Genomic DNA, 19,658 nt, shown 5'->3' with positions numbered 1-19,658 from the left:
AGTCTTGGTTTGGGTGTTGCTTTTCTGGGTAATTGGTCCTAAAGTTTCCACACTGTTTTTTATTTCTTGTTATTTTATTTTACCTCAAATTAATATGAAGATACAAATTTTTAGATTACATTGTTCTCACTTCCAGGGTAAAGTTCTACTTGTAAAAGCGCCCCTCACCTGGGGTTGTGCTATACCCTTGTAATGTACACATGAGGCGAGATCCCGCCTCATGCCCCCCCTTCCTGCTGCCCTTCCCCCTTTCTCTCCCTCCTCCCCCGCTGCCATATTACACTATATTTGTGTTCTATCATTCATATGTGTAATTTTTTATATATTGGTTTCATATTAGTATTGAATACATTGGATATTTATTTTTCCATTCTTGAGATACTTTGCTAAGAAGAATGTATTTCAACTCCATCCAGGTAAATGTAAAAGATGTAAAGTCTCCATCTTTTTCACTGTCCTTTTCTAAATTGGCAGAGAAAAACATCATGGTCAAATCACTGTCCTGTTCCACACAGCTCTAGGAGAACTATATGGGAGTTATTTTTAACAAGTGCAGCTTCTGCCACACACACACACACACACAAGCTTGGGACACAAGCCTTCTTCTCAAACAGCTCTCTCTTCATCCTTGCATTTCACACATTCCATTCCAAGCACAAACCTCCTCCACCTGTGAGTTACAGAAAAGATAAAAAGGGGAGATAAAGGCTGAGGATAAAGAAGACTTTGCCCTGGGTAGCTAGACAGCAGAGCCTATTGGGAAGTGGGCAGCAGATTAAGGGTTGTGGGACTCTGGAGCCAGCCTGTCTGGGTTCAAATGTTGCCTTTCCCACTTTGTAAGCTGTGTCATCGTGAGCAAACTGCATAGCTTTTCTGGGCCTGGATTCTACACCTGTAAAGAGGGGCGCCAACAGTAGTGGTTTTATCAGTGCAGCATGACAATTAAATGCTTCAATACGTACCACTTACAACAGTCCCTGGGACACGGTCTGTGCTGTCAGTAGCAGCTGCCGTTGTAGGGGACGGTGTGTACACCCTTAAGGACAGGACAAGACCTACACAAGACAGGGACAGCAGAAAACCGCGTGCCAGTTCTGCCATAGACCCACTTTGTTTGTAAATTTCACTTAGCCACTATTTATTGAGGGCCTAATACACGCAAGGCGCATGCTCGGGTGCAGAGACCGCGGAAAGGGAAAACTTTCCGCCGCCCTTGCCCTCGGGAGCTGACATTCTAGGATGTGGGACCTTCCTGCAAGACACCCCGGCTGTGCACCTGGTGTACAGCTCAGAGCCAGGCCCACAGGAAGCCTTCCGGAATTAGTCCCATCATTGCCCCTCAGAAGCTCCTCGCGGACGTCCTTGATTCACTTGACGCTTCGATTCTGTCATCAGACACCCACCCAAATCCTGGATACTCCCCCCTGCCCCTTGGGCTCTAGGAGATGCCCAGCCCCCTTCCTGTGGCTGCTTCCCTCTTGCCCCCTGAACCTCTGGATCTGTCACTCCAGGCGGTCCTTGGGTCCTCGCTGAAGTCTTTTCAGTGGACACAGCTCCGGTCCCCTCCAGAATTTCCCTGCCATTGCCTGCCAGCTCCCAGGGCAGCCTTTAGCATAGCCATCTCCCCTCCCTTTCCCCGCCCCCCATGCTCACAACCCGGTTGGACGTCAAGCTCCTCCCCTTCGCCTTTCTAGGCGGGTCCGCAGGAAGAGTGAGCAGAGTCTGAGAGCCCGCCTCGCCTCCAAAGCCTGGGTCTTCCCGTGTTCTCGTCCCCGCTCTCCTCTGCCCCCCCTAGCCTGGCTCCCCAAATCATCCACTTCCACAGTTCTAGCTTCCTGGGGCTCTTCCCGCTGCCTCCCTTCTCAGTGACACAGAATGCACAGATTCATTCATTCATTCACAGAGACCTTACAGGGGTTAATGCGTGCTGCGTACTCTGCTGGGATCCAGGCACAGAGCAGCGAACAAAACCAAACTTCTACTGCCGTGGCGCCTGCACTCTAGTGTGGAGAACCGGACAACAAAACACCAAATAATGCCGCATGTCACATGGCGGCCAGCACAGCGAGCTCGAACCACGCAAGTCGGAATGCGCTCAGCCTGTGTGTGAACTGGGGGGATGAGCAGGGGAAGGAAACAGAGGCAGGTTGGACTTTGAAAGGGTCTCCTTTTTTAAGTTGTTGTTTAATTTTTTTAAGCTTTTTTTTTAGAGACAGTCTCACTTGGTCACCCTCAGTAGAGTCTGTGGCATCACAGCTCACAGCAACCTCCAGCTCTTGGGCTTAGGCGATTCTCTTGCCTCAGCCTCCAGAGTAGCTGGGACCACAGGCGCCTGCTACAACACCTGGCTATTTTTTGTTGCAGTTTGGCCGGGGTCGCGTTTGAACCCGCCACCCTCAGTATATGGGGTGGGCACCCTACTCACTGAACCACAGGTGCCGCCCAAGCTTATTTTTTAAGACCAAATATTGATCATTGTGAAAACTAAGTGATAGTTATACTTTTAAATATTTTATTATTTATTTATTTTTTAAACAAGGAGATCTAAATTTACATTTCTGCCCAGCTGTTTTTTTTATTGTTGTTACAGTTTGTTTGGGGCCAGGTTTGAACCGGCCACCATTGGTATAGGGGCCAGGGCCCTACTCACTGAGCTACAAGCGCTGCCCCTACTATTTCTTCTAGGTATGTTTGAAAGGGGTCTCCTTCTGGATCAGTCCATTTTGTAATGGTGACAGAGAAGCTGCAGAGGGTCCTACTGTTTGGCCCATTTGTTGAGAAACTTCTAGATCTTTCTATAACCCACAGTCTGGATATTGTTTTCCACAGGGTGGTCGGGCCTGGTGTGTGCTGGAGCCTGGAGCCTGGAGCCTGCCACATTCTGCCCTAAATCACAGTGGGTTGGTTGATAATGCAATGAACTGGCTGGTCCAAAAGAAATCATTCCATCTCATACCTGGAGGTAGGGAGCTCTTGGCACTACTGTGTGTTTTGGCAAATGAATACAGGAAGCCCTTCTCTTGTGCTCTTCCCCACTGATCTCTTCATCTAGGCCCAGGTAAGGAGGAATTTAGGAGAGGATTTGACAAGGTTATGAATACACTGCCTCCCGATGATTGATTAAAGGACAATCCAGGCTGGAAAAATTACTTTTTGTTTCACTCTCATTGTGAAGAAACAACAGTTTATAATTTTCCAGATTATTTCTCAGGATGAATTTCACTGGATAGTCAACATATTTTTCAGCACAAAATCCATTACAATGTATTTATCATTAAGCTAAATATATTTTTCAGTTAGCATGGGAGCACATATTCTTTGCAAAAAATTTAACTTTTGTTTTTGTCGTTTTCTGCTTTTAGAGTTAAGAGTCATCTTAAATGACAGTGAGTTTTCCCCTCTTGCAACACTTAAGGTCCTGGAGTAGATAGCTTGACATTCCAGATGAATTAATAGTAATTAATAATAGGCCTCACATAGCTTTCCCAGCAGAGACGTGTGGTGCATACCAGCTTTCACACTTCCAATGCTTGGAATGCGCAATTCCTCTATGAGCTACAATCTGCTATGCACAGCTTCTACCTTGGGACTATGTTGTTTCTTTATATAGAAACCAGTACCCTTGTCAAATCGAGTGAGTTCATGAGTCATTTGTGCATTTCCTAAAAACTATCACATCAAATTTTCCTCATCTGCTATCCAATTTCTTTTTTAATGCAGAAGGAAAAAACATTAACAATGCAGATATCTTGTGAAAATCCTAAAGGTCCATAGACTCCTGTTACATAAAAATGTTTCTTGCAGGTGAATTTCATACTTGTTTAAGAAATGATCACATCTCCATCTGCATCTTCACCAACCAAATCACTTCAACACCTCTGCTAACTTGGGGTTCATTTGTACATGACCTGTGTATTTCAGACACTACTGAATGGCTTGAGACACAGCACTAATTACAGCTTAGAAGGTACTGTGTAGTTACTTTAATTCTGAGAGCCAGAATGGGAATCAGTGACTTTGGTCCCAAACTAGACTTAATTCCTCACTTTCCAGGTGACTTGAGGCATGGGGGAAATACTCTTTCCCCATATTATGAGTGAATATTTGTGGAAAGCTTTATGCTAAGGAGCTGAGGCTCTGCAGAGAAGACATCACCTTTTATCCAAAGACAAATAAGGATGCCCAAAATGTCCTTGGGAGGACTTTTCTGCACTTTCAGGGCAGTTAGAGGGCAAATATTAGGTGTGTCTAATCTACTTAGGAATTTGAAACCAAGGAGGTCTGTTAAACAATTGGCTCATTTATCTGAATCTTTCTGAAACTTTTCTGCTGTGCGTGTCTTCTGATCACAAAATCTTGTCAAGTACCCCAAGAGTACTCATTCCTATGGGTTCATTTCTTTCTGCACCTTTATCTTCTGGACAAATAAGAGGTTAAAGGGAGAAGGGACAAATGGACCCACTTACAGAATTCTTCCCACTGGAGAAAAAAGAAGAAACTGATCCAAAAGAACATTGCCACTGCCTGTTTGCAATGTTATTAGACTTTTCATTTAAGGGAATTTTTTTAACAACGGCTTTATTAATAAAGCAGTAATGTCAGTTTCTAAAGTCATTCAGTGTTCCAAAACCTTTGGGGATATAGGCACTGTGGTATTTTTTCTACTTCCACACAGTGGAAATTTACCAGTTGTTCCAAGTAAAGTTTAAAACTTGAATTTCTTCTGAGCTATTGTCATGAGCTGGTGTACCAAATAGGGGTTATATGTTCCCAGAAAAATGACTGGGGTTATTAAGACTCAAATCATTGAGTGAAGAAAATCTTGGATTTTGCTCTAAAATGAAAAGAGAATTATTTTCACCTTTATCTTTTACCTATAATACATTGAAATAGAGAAAGTGGTTGGAGAAAAACTTCCAGAATAAGAAAGATAAGATCTGAGTGAGTAGCAGGAGGCTTTAATTGTAAAACAGTTACAACCCCCCATCCCACCCCCTGTGTGGAAGGGGGAAATGTGGGCTATTTTGCTGCCATAGAAACCAACCAAGGTATGTGGGAGGGGAGGGGAGCCCCATCCTCCCCTCCTGGAACTTAAAGATCTTCCTTTTCTCAAAGCGAAAGTATGGTAGTCAAGAGGTGATCTTTCCAATGGCAAGAGGGGTGTATGTGTGTGTGTGTTTTATTTGAGTTCAATGTGTCTTCCCTCCTACTTTGCCTTGAGGATCTAGTGTTTCTGGCTATCTTTCAGCCCAGCCTCCACTAAAAGGACAGTAGATAGTTAAAAACAAAAAGATCATCAAGGGGCATCTATATACCAGCACAGCTCTCTGTCATGGGAACACACAGGACCGCATACCGTCTGACACATGTCACATAGAGTCGCTGCGTGAAAGCCCTCTGTTATGCTTAGTTACATCTGTCTGTCCGAAATTCCATCCTCAGAGATGTCTTAGAAAATATGCATGCAACCAGAGATGAATCTTCTTCCCTCTTTAATCCAGAGGCTGTTTCTCGGCCACAGTTCTCTTTAATTTTTAAAATCAAATGTTATCACACCTGTAGTCCCAGCACTCTGGGAGGCCGAAGTGAGCAATTCGCCTGAGCTCACAAGTTTGAGACCAACCTGAGCTAGAGTAAGACCCTGTTTCTAAAAATAGCTGGGCATCGTGGCCGGCGCCTATAGTCCCAGGTATTTGGAAAGTTGAGGCAAGAGAATTACTTGAGCCCAAGAGTTAGAGGTTGCTGTGACCTATGATGTCATAGCACTCTACTGAGAGTGACAGAGTAAAACTCTGGCCCCCCAAAATTAAATTAAATCGAATGTTAATAACTCTTATTACAAGTTGTTCTCAATACAGGTGCAGCAGACACACTGCCCAAGTCTGCTGTTCTTAGACAATCCCATGTGCTGGCTACATTTCTCCTTAACAGTCCTTTCCAAACTGTGGTGGAAGTCTGAGGAAGGAAGTATTCTAGCTTGGATTGGACAGTCCCTTAGCAGGGATATTGTAAGAGGAATTACGCAACTCAGAGGAGGAATCAGACTAGAGGCTCTGTGATATCTTTTTATTTTTCTGATCGACTTTAGGGCAGGCACGGTAGCTCATGCCTGTCTTCTTAGCACTTTTGGAGGCTGATGCAGGAGGATCTCTTGAGGCCAGATATTCGAGACCAGCCTGAGTAAGAGTGAGACTCATTTCTAGAAAAATTAGCTGGGCTTGGTGGCACCTGCCTGCAGTCCCAGCTTCTTAGGAGGCTGAGGCAGGTAGATCATGCCAGAAGGTTGAGACCAGCCTGAGCAACATAGCGAGAACCCATATCCACAAAAAACAGAAAAATTAGTCAAGCATGATGGAGCCTGCCTGTAATCCCAGGTAATTAGGAGGCTAAGGCAGGAGCATCACTTGAGCCCAGAAGTTTGAGGTTGCTGTGAGCTATGATAATGCCTACACTCTCCCCTGGGCAATAGAGTGACATGCTGTTTCACAGAAAAAATAGACTTTATTCTTTAGAGCAATTTGAAGTTCACAGCAAAATTTAGGAAAAGGTACACAGATTTCTTCTATGTCCCCAGCTTCTATCCCCCGCAGCGAACTCCCTGCATGAGAGCAGTACATTTCTTACAATTGATGAACCTGCATTGGCTCATCATAAACACCTGAAGTCTGTGGTTTACCTTCGAGTTCACTCTTGGTGTCCCCAGGTTTGGACAAATGTCTAATGATATGTATTAATTAATAAGATGGGCTCAGAGAAGATTTGTAAGAAGGAAGGAGGCAAGGAGGAGGGTTCTTTGTCCTGCTTAGTGGCTTTCTACTGCTAGGCACGATTGTAGGGATATGGAACGTTCCTGTAGCAATTTTTCAATATCCAGTCTCTAACTTTGAGGGTTTTGAGAGACAGCACCAGAGGAAGCCTCTGGATTCCCCTGATTATGGAAGAGACAGTAGCTCCTGGTGTGGGCAGTTCTGCTGTGCTGCTCCCGGAGGCATTTCTGCAGGCCCCCCCCTCAAGCCTGTTACTCTAGCCCTTCCAACAAGATCGAAAGGAGGTAATACCTGTATTAAATAGTTTTCTGTCTAAAATGCATAAAGAGGTGTCTTTTCACTGGATCCAAAGAGGTAGAGATGATACAAGTCTCAAAAAAAGGGTTTGGTTCTTGCCCAAGGTGTGGCTGTTCAGAGGGGGCTGATTTGTAAGCAACTCCTGGTGACGTGGGCAGAGAAGCAGCTCATCTGGCTTCCGTGGGGCATGTTCCAATGGAGAGAGTACTACAGCAACTTCTGGGACTTATTTCATCAGTATACATGCTCCTTCTCAGAAATCACGAGCGTCCTTCTCTCTGTCCACACATCAGGAATCCATTTTCTCAATTGACGCCTTGGCTTTATTCACTCATTCTTTCATTGCCAATCCATAAATGCTTACTGTGCACATAGTGTCTCCTGGAAAATGCTATTCCCTTGCACACTAACCCACCTCTGTGCACCCTCCCTGCCACCTCGCTTCCAGCTTTGTACTCCCACACTCATGCACAGACATTCACGCATGCTTGTACGCAGCACACACAATTCTCAACACTCCTCCACTCTAACTTTTATACATGACTTCCATAATCCAGTGTTTAGTCCTACCAGCTGCTCCTGCAATTCTTGCACTTCCCCATCAAGGCATTTTCTCACACTGTATTGAAATTGCTCACTCACTCTCTGTCTCTCATGCTAAATGGAACTCGAGTGAGGACAGAGAGCTCCCTTGTTTGCCACTGTAGACCCAAGGCCCGGCACAGTGCCTGGTATAGCTGTAGCCCAGATACCAGCAAGTATTTATTGAACTTATATTCTGGTACCCTAAGGGCCTCCAGAGGCTGGGTTCTCTGGGCTAAGGTTGTGAAGATCAAAGGGGGTGGTGGAAACTCCAGAAGCTGAGGCAATATTGAAACGTGGCAAAATATTTTTCTTTCCTCCACCAATCCCCTTGTATTTCAATCCTCATCCTAATCTCTTTTAACTAGACGTGCGCAAGAGAGATAGAAGTGCTTTGGCTCTGTACCCTATAGGACATGTAACCTGGGAGGAGTTTTTGAACCTGAACATTATTATTGTTCTCGACAGAATCTTACTCTGTTGCCCTTGGTAGCATTCTATGGCATTGTAGCTTACAGCAACTTCAAACTCTTGGGCTCAAGCAATTCTCTTGCTCCTGCCTCCTGAGTAGCCGGGACTACAAGCTGCTGCCACAATGCCTGGCTAGGTTTTCTATTTTTTTAGAGACAGGGTCTTGCTCTTGTTCAGGCTTGTCTCTAACTCCTGAGCTCAGGCAATCCACCTGCCGTGGCTTCCCAGAGTGCTAGGAGTCTAAGCATAAGCCACTATGCCTGGCCTGACATTTTTTCCATCTAAAGGTGGTATCAGTGTTCCTGCCCTTCACCCTTTAATGTGAGTAAGCTCTGTGACTGCCTGACCAATAGAATATAGCAGAAGTGATGCTGAGCCAGTTTTCATGCCCAGGCCTTAAGAGACAGGCGGCTTCTCCTGCGGTCTTAGAATGTTCACTCAATGGGAAGTCTGCCACGAGGGCACCCAAGCTAGTCCCATCTGCTCTGGCCATTCCAGATGACATGCAGACATGCAAGTGAAGAAGCCAGATCTTGAATGTCCAGCCCAGTTGAGCCTTCAGATGACTCCAGCCCCAGCTGCCACCTGACTGCAACAACATGAAAGATCCTAAGTAAGAACCACCCATCTAGGCCTACTCAGCACACAGGACTGTAAGCAGAAGTAGGTAACTGCACCCAGAAGTAATGACAATACCTCCCTCAGGTCGTGAAGGTCAAATGAGATTTTTAAATGCAAAATCCCTTTATACAGCCTGGAATTAAACAAGCACTCATTATATATCATCACTCCTGCCCCAGCTCCTTCCTTTTTTTTAATTCTGTGAATTTCTAAGACTGTAACTTTCAGTGTCATTATCTGAGGTAGGGTAGAGATGGGTTTTATACTAGATATTTGGATTTTGAATAGCTCTCTTTTCTTTTCTCCGTCTTTCTCTTGTTTCTTTCTTTTCTGTGTTCTTTAAAGCATAGCCAGACCTAAAATAAGAATACCAAATCCAGCCTTTGTGTTGCAGACAGAAAAATCACAGGTTTTCTATGGGCTTATGGCAATGGAAATCAAGCCCTAAAATATAAAATGATCCGATCCACAGCAAAATTCCCTTGACAACTGTGTGTGTGTGTGTGTGTGTAAGAAGCAGTTGAAACAAATACTTTACATAGTTATTTTTATCATGGAAGGATGATAGCATTGCAGGCTTTTTGGGGGGAGGAGGTAAGGGTTTACAAAGCACATGGTTACCTATAATTACAGTCTTAAGTTTGATTTTACAGAACCAACATTCGAGTCTGACTTCAACCACAAAGAAGGACATGCATATTAATAATGCTCTTTTCTTTTTTTTCTCAAATACTTGAACTTACTTCATTCCAGTGATCTCCCTAGAAGTGAACCTATTATTTTATTGTAAGGTTGTGTGTGTTGCTAATTATGTTGCTCGTCCTAACAGACTTGTTTTAAAGCAGTTTGCAGGAATTCAAGGGGAAATAGAAAAGTAATCTCAAACCCCTAAACCTTAATTGACAAGAAGGCTCATTTCAGAGTCTGAACTAGGACTGGATCATAAATTCTGTCCCATATCTGTCCACCGAAGTCCAGGGTGAAAGGGGAAGTCGTCATACGGAAGCCTAACAAGTTGGTGAAGGAAAGGGTTTGTTTCACATTTTAACCTTAAATGTGGGTGTGGACACACAGCCCTTTGTTGACATGTCCCATCATAAAAGCCTCTGGGACTTTGGGGGGCCCACAGGGTTGATGAGGAGGGGGAAAAGTTGGGGTATGAGGTGGTGAGCTTGAGTCTCTGGTGACATATTCTGCTTTCATTTTCAGGTACAAAATATTGCTGGGAGGAGGAATTTGGCCGCCATTGAAGATGCTCTCCCTGCTGAGAAAGTAAGGGGCCGGAAGGTGGCATTTTACGAGCGCAGAGCCCCTGGCTTCTTTGGCATCAAGCTGCTTAACGGACTCTTGATGGCCAGAGACTAAGTGCAGACCCTTTCAGAGGTCGCAGCTGGCAAACTATTTTCTTTCCATTTCACAGCTCTTGGAGGAGGTGTGACTGTCTGAGGCTCCGGAACGCTTATTCTGTAATTACTTCTTGATTGCCTCTGGGTGTGCTGTACATGTGCCCGACCACGTGTGGGTTCACGCCAGCTTGCTCTGTAGACACGAGCCAGACACGTGGGTCTCCAGCAAAATACCCCAAAGTCAAACGCCACATTTTAAGGGGGCGGTGTTGGTTGATGATTTTGTTGTTGATTGCAATTGTAGCCAAATCTATGACCTGGACACCACTCTGAATGCATCCAAATCAGTGCAACTCGCCCCCAAAGAAGGAAACGGGCGCTAAGTTGGGCAGGAGACCCCGGCCTGCCCCGGAGCAGGTTCCCTGGTGGTGGGGGTGGAGTATGGGGGCTGCGGAGAGCCGCCAGTGGGTACCCGCCCAGGCCGGGGTATGTGTCCTAGAAAGGCTCTCGGAACCCAAGGCCGCACGCCCCTCGCTGCCGGTCGGCCGATCCCTTCCCCTGGGACCCAAGACACCTCCAACCCCAGCATGGCCCGGCGCAGCGAGACCCAGCCGCCGGCCCGCCGCCCCGCACCCTGCCTCAGTCTGCCTGGCGCGGGCTCCGGGCGCCGGAGGCCGGACACTGCAAGCACCAAGTGACGCCGGGGGCGGGGCCTCGCGCAGGGAGCCGCGGGATTGGCCGCAGGCGGCGGGGGGCGTGTCCGGCCCCAGAGAAAATAGCTCGCGCGCCGCGCGGGTGCAGTCTCAGCCCGGAGCCCTACCCTTTCCGAGCCGCGCAGAACTTACCTTTTGTTATTGTTATTTTTTGCTGGGGAGCTCCCCAGCCCGGTCCTCCCGAACGCTCCGGCTCAGCTCGTGCCTCCTCCAACCCCGCACGCTCGCTCTCGCGCGGTGCAGCCCAGCCGGAGCGGCGATGCGCCTCATTCAGAACATGTGCACCATCGCCGAGTACCCTGCCCCGGGCAGCGCCGCCGCGGCCGCCGCCGACTGCTGCCTGGGGGCTGCCGGCCGCCGCCTGGTCAAGATCGCCGTGGTGGGGGCCAGCGGCGTGGGCAAGACGGGTGAGTCCTGGGCACCAGGGCCGGACGTGGACGACCCCCACTGGGAGTGGCGGATACGCTAGGCGTGGGGAGAAGTGCGAGTTGCAGCTGGACCGCGCACCCCTTCCTAGAGATCCGCGGCCCCTCTGAGAGGGACCTTAGCCAGCCCGGCCTCCACTCCCCTGCCTGAACAGATGAGGGATGCTTAAATCGAGAATGGCCAGGTGACCGTATGGGCAGCACCGGCACAATGGACATTAGAACTTTGGGGGGTTTGAGCCTCTGGCACATAATGGGGAGATGGTGAACGTCACCCCCCCAGAGATCTGTAAGGTTAGGAAAACGTTTGTCCACTAGAAGGCTTAAGTGTGGGTCAGCCGGGCTCAGGGAAGGGGTGAGCCAAATGACCCTTCCAGCTGGACGGTGCCATAATTCACAATGCCTCCAATCCTCTCCTTGTGTCTGGAAGAAGGGTCAAGGAGCTACAGGGTAGGAATTTCACTTGGTGGCCGTCTAAGCCTTTCTTTGGAGAGTTGTTTTCCAGGCTGGGGGTGGGGTGGAAACCAGTCTAACCTTTTTTTTTCTGACCCGCAGCGCTGGTGGTCCGGTTTCTCACCAAACGATTCATCGGTGACTATGAAAGAAATGCAGGTGAGGAAATGCATTTGAGGAAGATACTGTCATGTGGTAGGAGTACTCTTATTCCCGGTTTTTTTCTTTTTTTTTTTTTCCCAGGGCCTTCTAGGCAAGTTTCTCCAGAGTGACAGTCTGAGCATCAGGGTCTGGCCGCCTCCAACTCTGCATGCCCCTCCAAACCACCCCCTCCCCCCAAACCCAGAAGTGCCATCTGGCCTCATTCCATTCCAAGGCCATTCATCATTTTATCAAGTGCTTGAAAGTATTCCCCTTGGTATGTTTTAACTATAGGGACCCCAGTTGGAAGCACCCTTTGTACTCAAGAGCCTTTCCCTTCAAAACACTCCTGCAAAAGTCATAAAAAAAAAAAAAAAAAAGGATGACCAGCTCCTCCCCCAGCCCTCTCCCTCTCTGCTGGCTGCCTTTCAGAGGTGACCTTTTAAAGCAGAGGCCAAATGACAGCAGTTGTAAACCTAAAGTTCTCTTTTCTTAACAAAGGAAAATAACTAGATAGCAGAATTTTAGGAGGAGAATTCCTGAATAAATGAGAAGAAAAATATTTCAATCTCTTATGATGAATAAGAATAGCCACTAGGGAGGCTGAGAGCTTTCTACCTTTGTGCTGTTAGCAAATTGCTTAAATCTGTAGACCATATGAAATTCCTACAGGGGATTATTTGAAATGAGCTGTGTAAGACATCCCAAGATAAGACTGCTAGTCTTCTGCTTTGATGTAGCGTAGGTGATCAGTATGCCACATTTTTATTACAACTGATGATATTGGCTGTGTGTTTACTGACAATATTTGTCTACCAAGCCATTACACAGGGTGGCTATAAAGTTTAGCACCCGAACTTTATGGCCACCCTGTATGTAATGGCCAAAATCTAAAGTTATGGCCAAAGAGTGATGAAATACTAAAATAAAACAGAAACCTCATACGTGCCGAGTTAAGAAAATTTGCATCAAGGGAGTGTTCTAAAAATGGAAACTCTGTTTAAAAATAGACAAATAAGTTTCCAAAACTTGGAAACTTTGCCCTAGTTTTAATAAATCTACTAACAAGGGGTTAAAATTGCAGTTGGTTTAAAAACAATTCTGAAGTAAGCCCATTAGATCGAAATAAACTATAGCTTCTTTTTGTGCATTGGTGTAGACTACATTTTCCTCTCTAACTTAAAAAAAATCCACAGTGTTTGAATTGTACAATAAAGAAAAACATAATTTTCTTCTTTGCTTTCATAGGTAATCTCTATACCAGACAAGTTCAGATAGAAGGTGAAACCCTGGCTATTCAGGTTCAAGACACTCCAGGTATTCAGGTGAGATGCTCTGAGATACTGGGGAAAGGGGGAGCCTCCATGGATGTTGAATTGTTCCCTTGCTCCCAGAGTCCCTCATGCTGCAGGAGTGGAGAGAAATTTGGGGAGTCAAGTCTAGACTTTTACATGTTGTTTGACACCTCAATTGTATCTGGCTGTTGATCAGTCTTATTGTAGCTCAATTTGGGAGACTTGGCTAAGGCAAAGAAATCTTCCCTTCTACATGGCAGGACAGACCAAACCCAACACACTTGGAACTGGCAGTTTCCTTGCTCTAGTTAGAAAGGTCAGTTTTTACATATGTGTCTTTGGCATGAAAAACCAAACGTCAGGTACGGTCTCCAAATACTTGGAATCGCTTTTATACTGTGGAAAGTTACCCTATAGACAAAAGAGCCATGTTAGTGGTTTTTTTTCCTCCTGAACTGGGCAGTTATCCAGGTTTAAATGCTTCCAGCTCCTATCTTTACTTCCCCAGACTTACTGTCTAGCCAGTTAATTTCCCATTTTGTGCAACTACAAAGTCTCTCTGCATGGAGTTCTCTGTAGGTCAATTTTCCACTCAAGTGTGGCAAGCTGCACTGTTATTTATTCCAACTCTCTGCAGCTGGATCAACATATTGTCAAGAAATCCAGAGTGTGTGGGGATATAACTTGTTTATGGCCTGCAACCCAGTCTGACTGTAAAGGGCTCTTTAGAATTTGAATCCACCCAAGCCAGAGCTCTTTGTGGTACTGGCCAGTGCTGAGTTTGCTGTTACTTGTCTGTTTCAGGTCCACGAGAACAGCTTGAGCTGCAGTGAGCAGCTGAATAGGTGTATCCGCTGGGCAGACGCTGTGGTGATCGTCTTTTCCATCACTGACTACAAGAGCTATGAACTCATTGGCCAGCTTCACCAGCACGTGCAGCAACTACACCCGGGCACGCGGCTGCCCGTGGTGGTTGTGGCCAACAAAGCTGACCTGTTGCATATCAAACAGGTTGACCCTCAGCTTGGACTGCAGCTAGCCGGCATGCTGGGCTGCTTATTCTATGAAGTGTCTGTCAGTGAAAATTATAATGATGTCTACAGTGCCTTCCACGTCCTGTGCAAAGAAGTAAGCCACAAGCATCAGCCTAGCAGCACGCCTGAGAAACGGAGAAGCTCCCTCATTCCCAGGCCCAAGTCCCCCAACATGCAGGATCTGAAGAGAAGGTTCAAGCAGGCACTCTCTGCCAAAGTGAGGACTGTCACCTCCGTCTGAAATGGGCACTTGAGGGGGTTTGGTCTTTCCAAGAAGAGGGCATGAGATTCTTCTAGTGCAGGAACATTGAATGCTGGCAGTAAGTCATTACTCCAGAAAGGGCTGGAGCAGACAGGCCAAGCAGGCTCATGGAACTGCCCCAGAAAAGGAAGTGTTGTTCCAAGCAGGGGACAGAACTGACAGGCTTGAACCAGCCCACCAAGCCACTCTCTGAATATGTGAAAAGTACTCTGTATTTTCCTTTGGAGTGGGGAAGGGGTGTAATTGCTTTGGTTTTTCTTTTCAACTACCTTGTAAATGCTGGTCAGTTGTGCTGTGTATGGTGGGGGTGAAGGAAGAGATGAAGCATTCACAGATTTTCTTTTCTCTGCCTTCTCTCTTTTTTCTTTTTCTCCCCTCGCCCCCACCGCCTTATCCAAAAGGAAGAGTTGCTTTTCTCAGTATGATTTGGATTGCTGGAACACCATTCTTAACAGAATACCTTTCTAACCTGAAGGATACACAGATTTCTTTCTGTAAGAAGAAGAAGGAAAGTGCCCCTCCCCCCAAAAGGTCAAGTTTATGGGCCACAGTATTCTGAACTCAGACACTGAGTAGCTCACAGGAAGGCAGTGTTCCTCCCTGACAGGATGGGTATGCTTAGTTGGTGTGTTGGGTGGTTTGAACTCAAACTCTTCAACCCCAGGCTCTAACTAATTGTGAGACTGTATAGTTTGTTTGTTTGCTTTTAACCTATTGCATCAGGTACAGAAACCAGTGTGTCAGTTGTTTTTGGTGTGATTTGTGTAAATGGCTCATGGCTATGATGTTGAGTTGTGTCCTAGGCCTGGCTGAGTTTTGCCTATGGGTGGCTGAAGTACAAAAACACTATCTTACAGCGAGTGAGCAGATAGATGCAGGGGTTGCCTGCCAAATCCCCTACACAGATGCACTTTATAAAGCCACCCATGCTTTGGCTTAAACTGTAATTAATTTATTTTATGTACAATAAATCTCATTTTAAAAGAGTAGATGTCTGATTTGGTCTTTATTGCATCAGGTACAGAAAAAAACGTGTCAGTTGATTTTGGTGGAATGACCTGCCCTTCAGTGTGTTACCTAGCATCTTACATTTATTATGCTTATAGTTGAGGCAGGCATTGTGCCTTCCAAGGGTTATATCTCAAAGTCTCAGTAATCCAGTGAGGTGAGTCTACTGTTATCCCCATTTTACAGATGAAGAAAGAGGCTCAAGGAACAAGTTAAATCCCTGCTGGCTTATATTCAAGCGTAGCACAGCCCCCATTCATTTTCCTACTGATCTTCCAGGTAAACCTAAGACAAAGGTCTGGCTACACACATCTTTCAGCAAAGCTTTGCTTCTGCACGAGCTTACTGCTTCTTTACACATGCTTTGTTCGGCAAATCTCTTCTTTGGATATGCTGTTTTCAAAAGATGCACTTTACTCTCACTGTAGAAACTTGTAGCCATTAATCTGGAGCTGTTTGGAGCTTGCCCCATGGAACTTTTGTCACATGCGTAGAAGCTAAAGCTGCCAGGCCTCTCATTTGTTCCACACAGAGCTGGAAGATCTTTCCTGTACGCCACCATCTTTCTGGGAGATAGTCACGCCCTGCATTTGTGAGTCTTGCTTTCACATACCTGATCTCATTTAAGCCTATGAGGAGGGTGGGGACGGTACTGACGCCCTTTTACAGATGAGGGAGACAGTCTCTGAGTCTTGAGTGATGTCTCACAGGAGGGACCTGAATGGTTGTCTTCTGACCACATTCAACATTCTTACTCCTTTATAACATTGCCTAAGGAAGATACAGCTGCATTTTAGGGCAGCATGGCTGTGGGAAGTTGCCAAGGTGAATAGCATTTGGGGGCCTACAATAACATGGTGCTGGGCTTCCAATCATTTTTCCTACAGGGTAAGTATCCCCCCTGCTCGGTAGGCCTTCCAGTGATGCCCCAAACCTTTCTTGCCTGTAGGGTCATTTTCTGTACCTTCAGCCTGACCTCACCTCCGAGAAGAGTGTACATGCCAGAAGCAGGCACTAAAATCATCTTAGTTCAAGAGCAGTGACAAGTATGTCCACCTGGATTCTACTCGCTTTTATTTCTATTCAACCTATGTGGTTGTGTTAACAATGTCCAACCAGTGAGAAGTTAATCTTTATCTACTTGCCAATGGTCTTTCCCTCCGCCTTCTGGGACTAAAGGAGACAGGTGTTTTCCTGCGGTGGCTTTGTGCTGCAAAGATGCTAGCAGCACCATGCCCGTGTTCCTACGGCCACTCTGATTCTCCTTTCCTTCCCATCTGCTCCCAGGCTGCAGACCTCTTGCAGGCTTGGCCTGTTCCTTGGCCCAGCTGCGCCTGGTGCCTGCTCACCTCCTGGCTCCTCTCTCCTTCACCCCTGCCCTGGACTCAGTCTCTCCTACCACATCCCAAACTTATCAGGCTGGGAGGAGGCCCAGAGCTCTAGTCCCCTCGGGAAGATAAAGTAGCTTGTTCAAGGCCACTCTTGGGAGAGAGGGAGAGGAAAGAAAGAGAGAGAGAGATGCGGAGACAGAGACATACACAGAGACAGTCCTAGCTGGAAATCACCCAAGTCTCAGTTCTGTCAACCATCCCAGGCTGACTTGACTGTTTACAGTTCTGGAATTCACTGTGTGTTCTTATAGGTTTTGTTACTTTTGCTCATCTCTTTTATTCTTAGCATCTCTCTTTTTTTTAATCCTGTCTTTTGTTCTGTGTTGCTTTTTTAGAACTTCCAGCCTATATACAACCAACCTTCTGGCCCTGAGGAGCAGCCCGCTCCCACCTAGGCAGAGGTTGGCTCCTCCGGCCGAGGGGCAGGGACGTGCACATCTGGGGTACAGAGAGCAGGAAGGGGAAGGCACCAGGATTTACTGAACGTTTGCAGTGTGCCAGACTACACATCATCTCCGCCAACCTTTTAAAGAATCCTGGGGGGAGGAGATAATACCACTTCCATTTTAAAGATGAAGAAACTGAGGTTCAGATAGATTAAATTACCTGCTTAGGGCCACACAGGTAGTAACAGTTGTTTCTATTTATTGAAAATCTGTGTGTCAGCCCTGTAGAAAGTGTTTGAAATAACCGACCTTTGGCATAATGCCTCCACTATCCCTCTTCAGCTGCATCTGCAGAAAAGGAAAAGGGAGGCTGAGAAGCATTAGTACTTGGCCCAGCTCGTGGGTGGCAGGTCCAGGACGCCATCCAGTTCTGTAGGATGCCACCGTCTAAACCCTGGGCTACGGGTACGGCTTCCCGGCTCCACTCCGCTGATCCCACCTGGAAACTCTGCCTGCCCTGGATGCAGCCCCTTTCCTGCTGTCCCCTCGTGGCCAGGCCCCTTGCCACCATGCCACATCTGCTGCTCCCATCAGCCAACCACTCCTGGCCTCCAGCCCTGCTCCAGAGCCCAGGACAGCTGGGCAGGGAGGGTGGGCAGTGCAGTCCTCCTGTCTGGGAAGCGGACCCCCTCGGGCTGGCCGGGACGTCTGGCTTTCCAGTTTTCTCCCTGCCTCAATCGAAAACACTTGCAGCCTCTGCAGCCTGCTTGGTGCTGTGCAGTGTCCAGGGCCCCCATTTAGGAGCCGCCACTGGAGGAGGGGTGGGAGGGTCTCTGCCCAGCCAGCCCTTTACCCAAGGCTTAGGAGCTAGGGGTGTATTCTAGTGATCTGGGTTTTGGTGAACAATGGGATTTCGCCCTTCATCTTACACCCCAAGGGGAGAAAGCACATGCATTTTTTGGGTAAATGAACAAGCTTGTGGGCAAACACTGCACAAGGGGGAGACTCCATGATCCTGCCTCTCTGCACAGCGGGGAGGCTGGACTGCCCAGGGGCCTCAGGGAAGTCCCAAAAGGAATTAGAGAGCTGTCTGGTTATAATAAATAACCCAGAAAAGCTGGTGTTGTCTGCGTTGGCTTTAAAGTCTAAGGAGAGGCAGTTCCAGAAAGTTCTTACTGTCCTCACTGGAGACGAGAACAGGATTAGAGTTATTACTGACTGTGGCAAGATCCCAGTTACCACCCCCCATGCTTCCTTCTCAGATAGACTGCAGACTCTCTGTCATCTGGTTTTGTCTTTTAAAATTCCTTTTAAAACAGAGGTGGAGTCTCTTGATGTTTGAGGAGCTGGATAGCAGACATTTGTAATACTGGATCATTTGTTGTTGAGATTCTGTGTCTGGTAACCAGGGTAAAATAAATAATAGCGGCCTTGCGGGGAGCTTGATGGAATTCTTTGTTACTGGGATCCCATAGTCATGTGGGGGAGGGGCTGAACAGAGCCATTTGCACAGGCCCTGAGCCCCGGGGACACTCTTGGCCTGGAGCGCTTCCAGAGTGCCTGCTGTGCCCACTATGTTCGTGGGAAGTCGACTCCAGAAGAGAGTTTACAAAGGCAGATGTCAATTGCTACAAAGCATTTACACCTCCATCAACTATGTTTATAAAGAGTGTGGTCTGTGAGGTCCTCGGTAGAGGGTTGCGGTTTTGTATGTGGTTGTTTTGGCTCTGCCCAGAGTTTAAATGGTAACTGCTCATACCCAGGCCTGAGATGGGACACCAGCATGACCACTCAGCTTAGCCTTTTAGGTCACCTTCAGGTGACTGACATCCGGTGTGTGTGTGTGTGTGTGTGTGTGTGTGTGTGTGTGTGTGTGTAGAGAAATGCTTGTAAGAATGGATACATTTAAGTGAGGTCAAATGGCAAATCAGTGTGTTAATCTCAGATTCCCCACAACTACTTGCTGGCTAACATTAGTGGTAGAAAGTTCTCCTGGAGACATGTGGCCCTGTGTGAGCAATCACCAGACTTGATTACCAACAATAGTGACTGTGATATGCTCTGAACAAGCTTACCGTGTGCCATTTTCTAAGTGCTTTACATGGGTTAACTCTTAATTTTCACCTAACCCCGTGGGACAGGTCCTATTTCATGGTCAAGTAAGATTAGCAGAAGTAGACCTACTATATGGAAAAGGTGGGATTGGGATCTGGCCACTGGGCCAAGTTCCAGATACTACCCCTGACCTCTGGGCTATTTTGTCCTGGAAGTATGTTGGAGCAAAGTATTATTCCTGAAACCACCCTTTACAAACTAATAAAGGGGTGCAAGGTGAGAACAGTAGTAAGGGCCTGGAACTCTGTGAAGGCATAGACCTAGCTACAAATAATGATAGTAATCAGCCACTGTCCCCTCATTTGCTTGATAATAATCAGCCACTGTTCCTCCTCTTTGCTTCTTTATAAT

At 46.8% G+C, this 19,658-nt stretch overlaps 1 protein-coding gene and 1 long non-coding RNA gene across 5 annotated transcripts; one reads left to right on the top strand and one right to left on the bottom strand.

Moving 5' to 3' along the window:
• Positions 1-277: 277 nt before the first annotated feature.
• LOC128576097 (uncharacterized) lies at positions 278-1,587 on the bottom strand. Its single transcript, XR_008377238.1, has 3 exons — positions 1,492-1,587; positions 963-1,055; positions 278-462 (listed from the first exon to the last, which is right to left on the bottom strand). It is a non-coding gene; the product is annotated as an uncharacterized LOC128576097 (long non-coding RNA).
• Positions 1,588-8,652: 7,065 nt separating this feature from the next.
• RASL11B (RAS like family 11 member B) lies at positions 8,653-15,383 on the top strand. 4 transcript variants are annotated; one of them, XM_053578105.1, is made up of 6 exons: positions 9,342-9,768; positions 9,948-10,010; positions 10,159-11,204; positions 11,778-11,834; positions 13,065-13,141; positions 13,916-15,383. In XM_053578105.1, the coding sequence occupies exons 3-6, from the start codon at positions 10,418-10,420 to the stop codon at positions 14,384-14,386; spliced, it is 1,392 nt and encodes a 463-aa protein (XP_053434080.1). In that variant the 5' UTR covers positions 9,342-9,768; positions 9,948-10,010; positions 10,159-10,417; the 3' UTR covers positions 14,387-15,383. The 4 variants fall into 4 exon arrangements, with proteins under 4 accessions (XP_053434077.1, XP_053434080.1, XP_053434079.1 ...); XM_053578102.1 differs by adding an exon at positions 8,653-8,730 and having other exon boundaries at positions 9,660-11,204; XM_053578104.1 differs by having other exon boundaries at positions 9,948-11,204.
• The last annotated feature ends 4,275 nt before the right edge of the window (positions 15,384-19,658 follow it).

This window comes from Nycticebus coucang, chromosome 23 (assembly GCF_027406575.1).
Source record: "Nycticebus coucang isolate mNycCou1 chromosome 23, mNycCou1.pri, whole genome shotgun sequence".
Classification (NCBI taxonomy): Eukaryota; Metazoa; Chordata; class Mammalia; order Primates; family Lorisidae; genus Nycticebus; species Nycticebus coucang.
This window is presented reverse-complemented; position numbering and strand designations above follow the sequence as displayed.

Bases quoted from the DNA above. Each gene is read 5' to 3' on its own strand.
- RASL11B (XM_053578102.1), top strand. From the start codon at position 10,418: ATGCATCCAAATCAGTGCAACTCGCCCCCAAAGAAGGAAACGGGCGCT. The intron at 11,205-11,777 runs GTGAGTCCTGGG...TCTGACCCGCAG, and splicing joins CAGCGGCGTGGGCAAGACGG to CGCTGGTGGTCCGGTTTCTC. The intron at 13,142-13,915 runs GTGAGATGCTCT...TGTCTGTTTCAG, and splicing joins AAGACACTCCAGGTATTCAG to GTCCACGAGAACAGCTTGAG.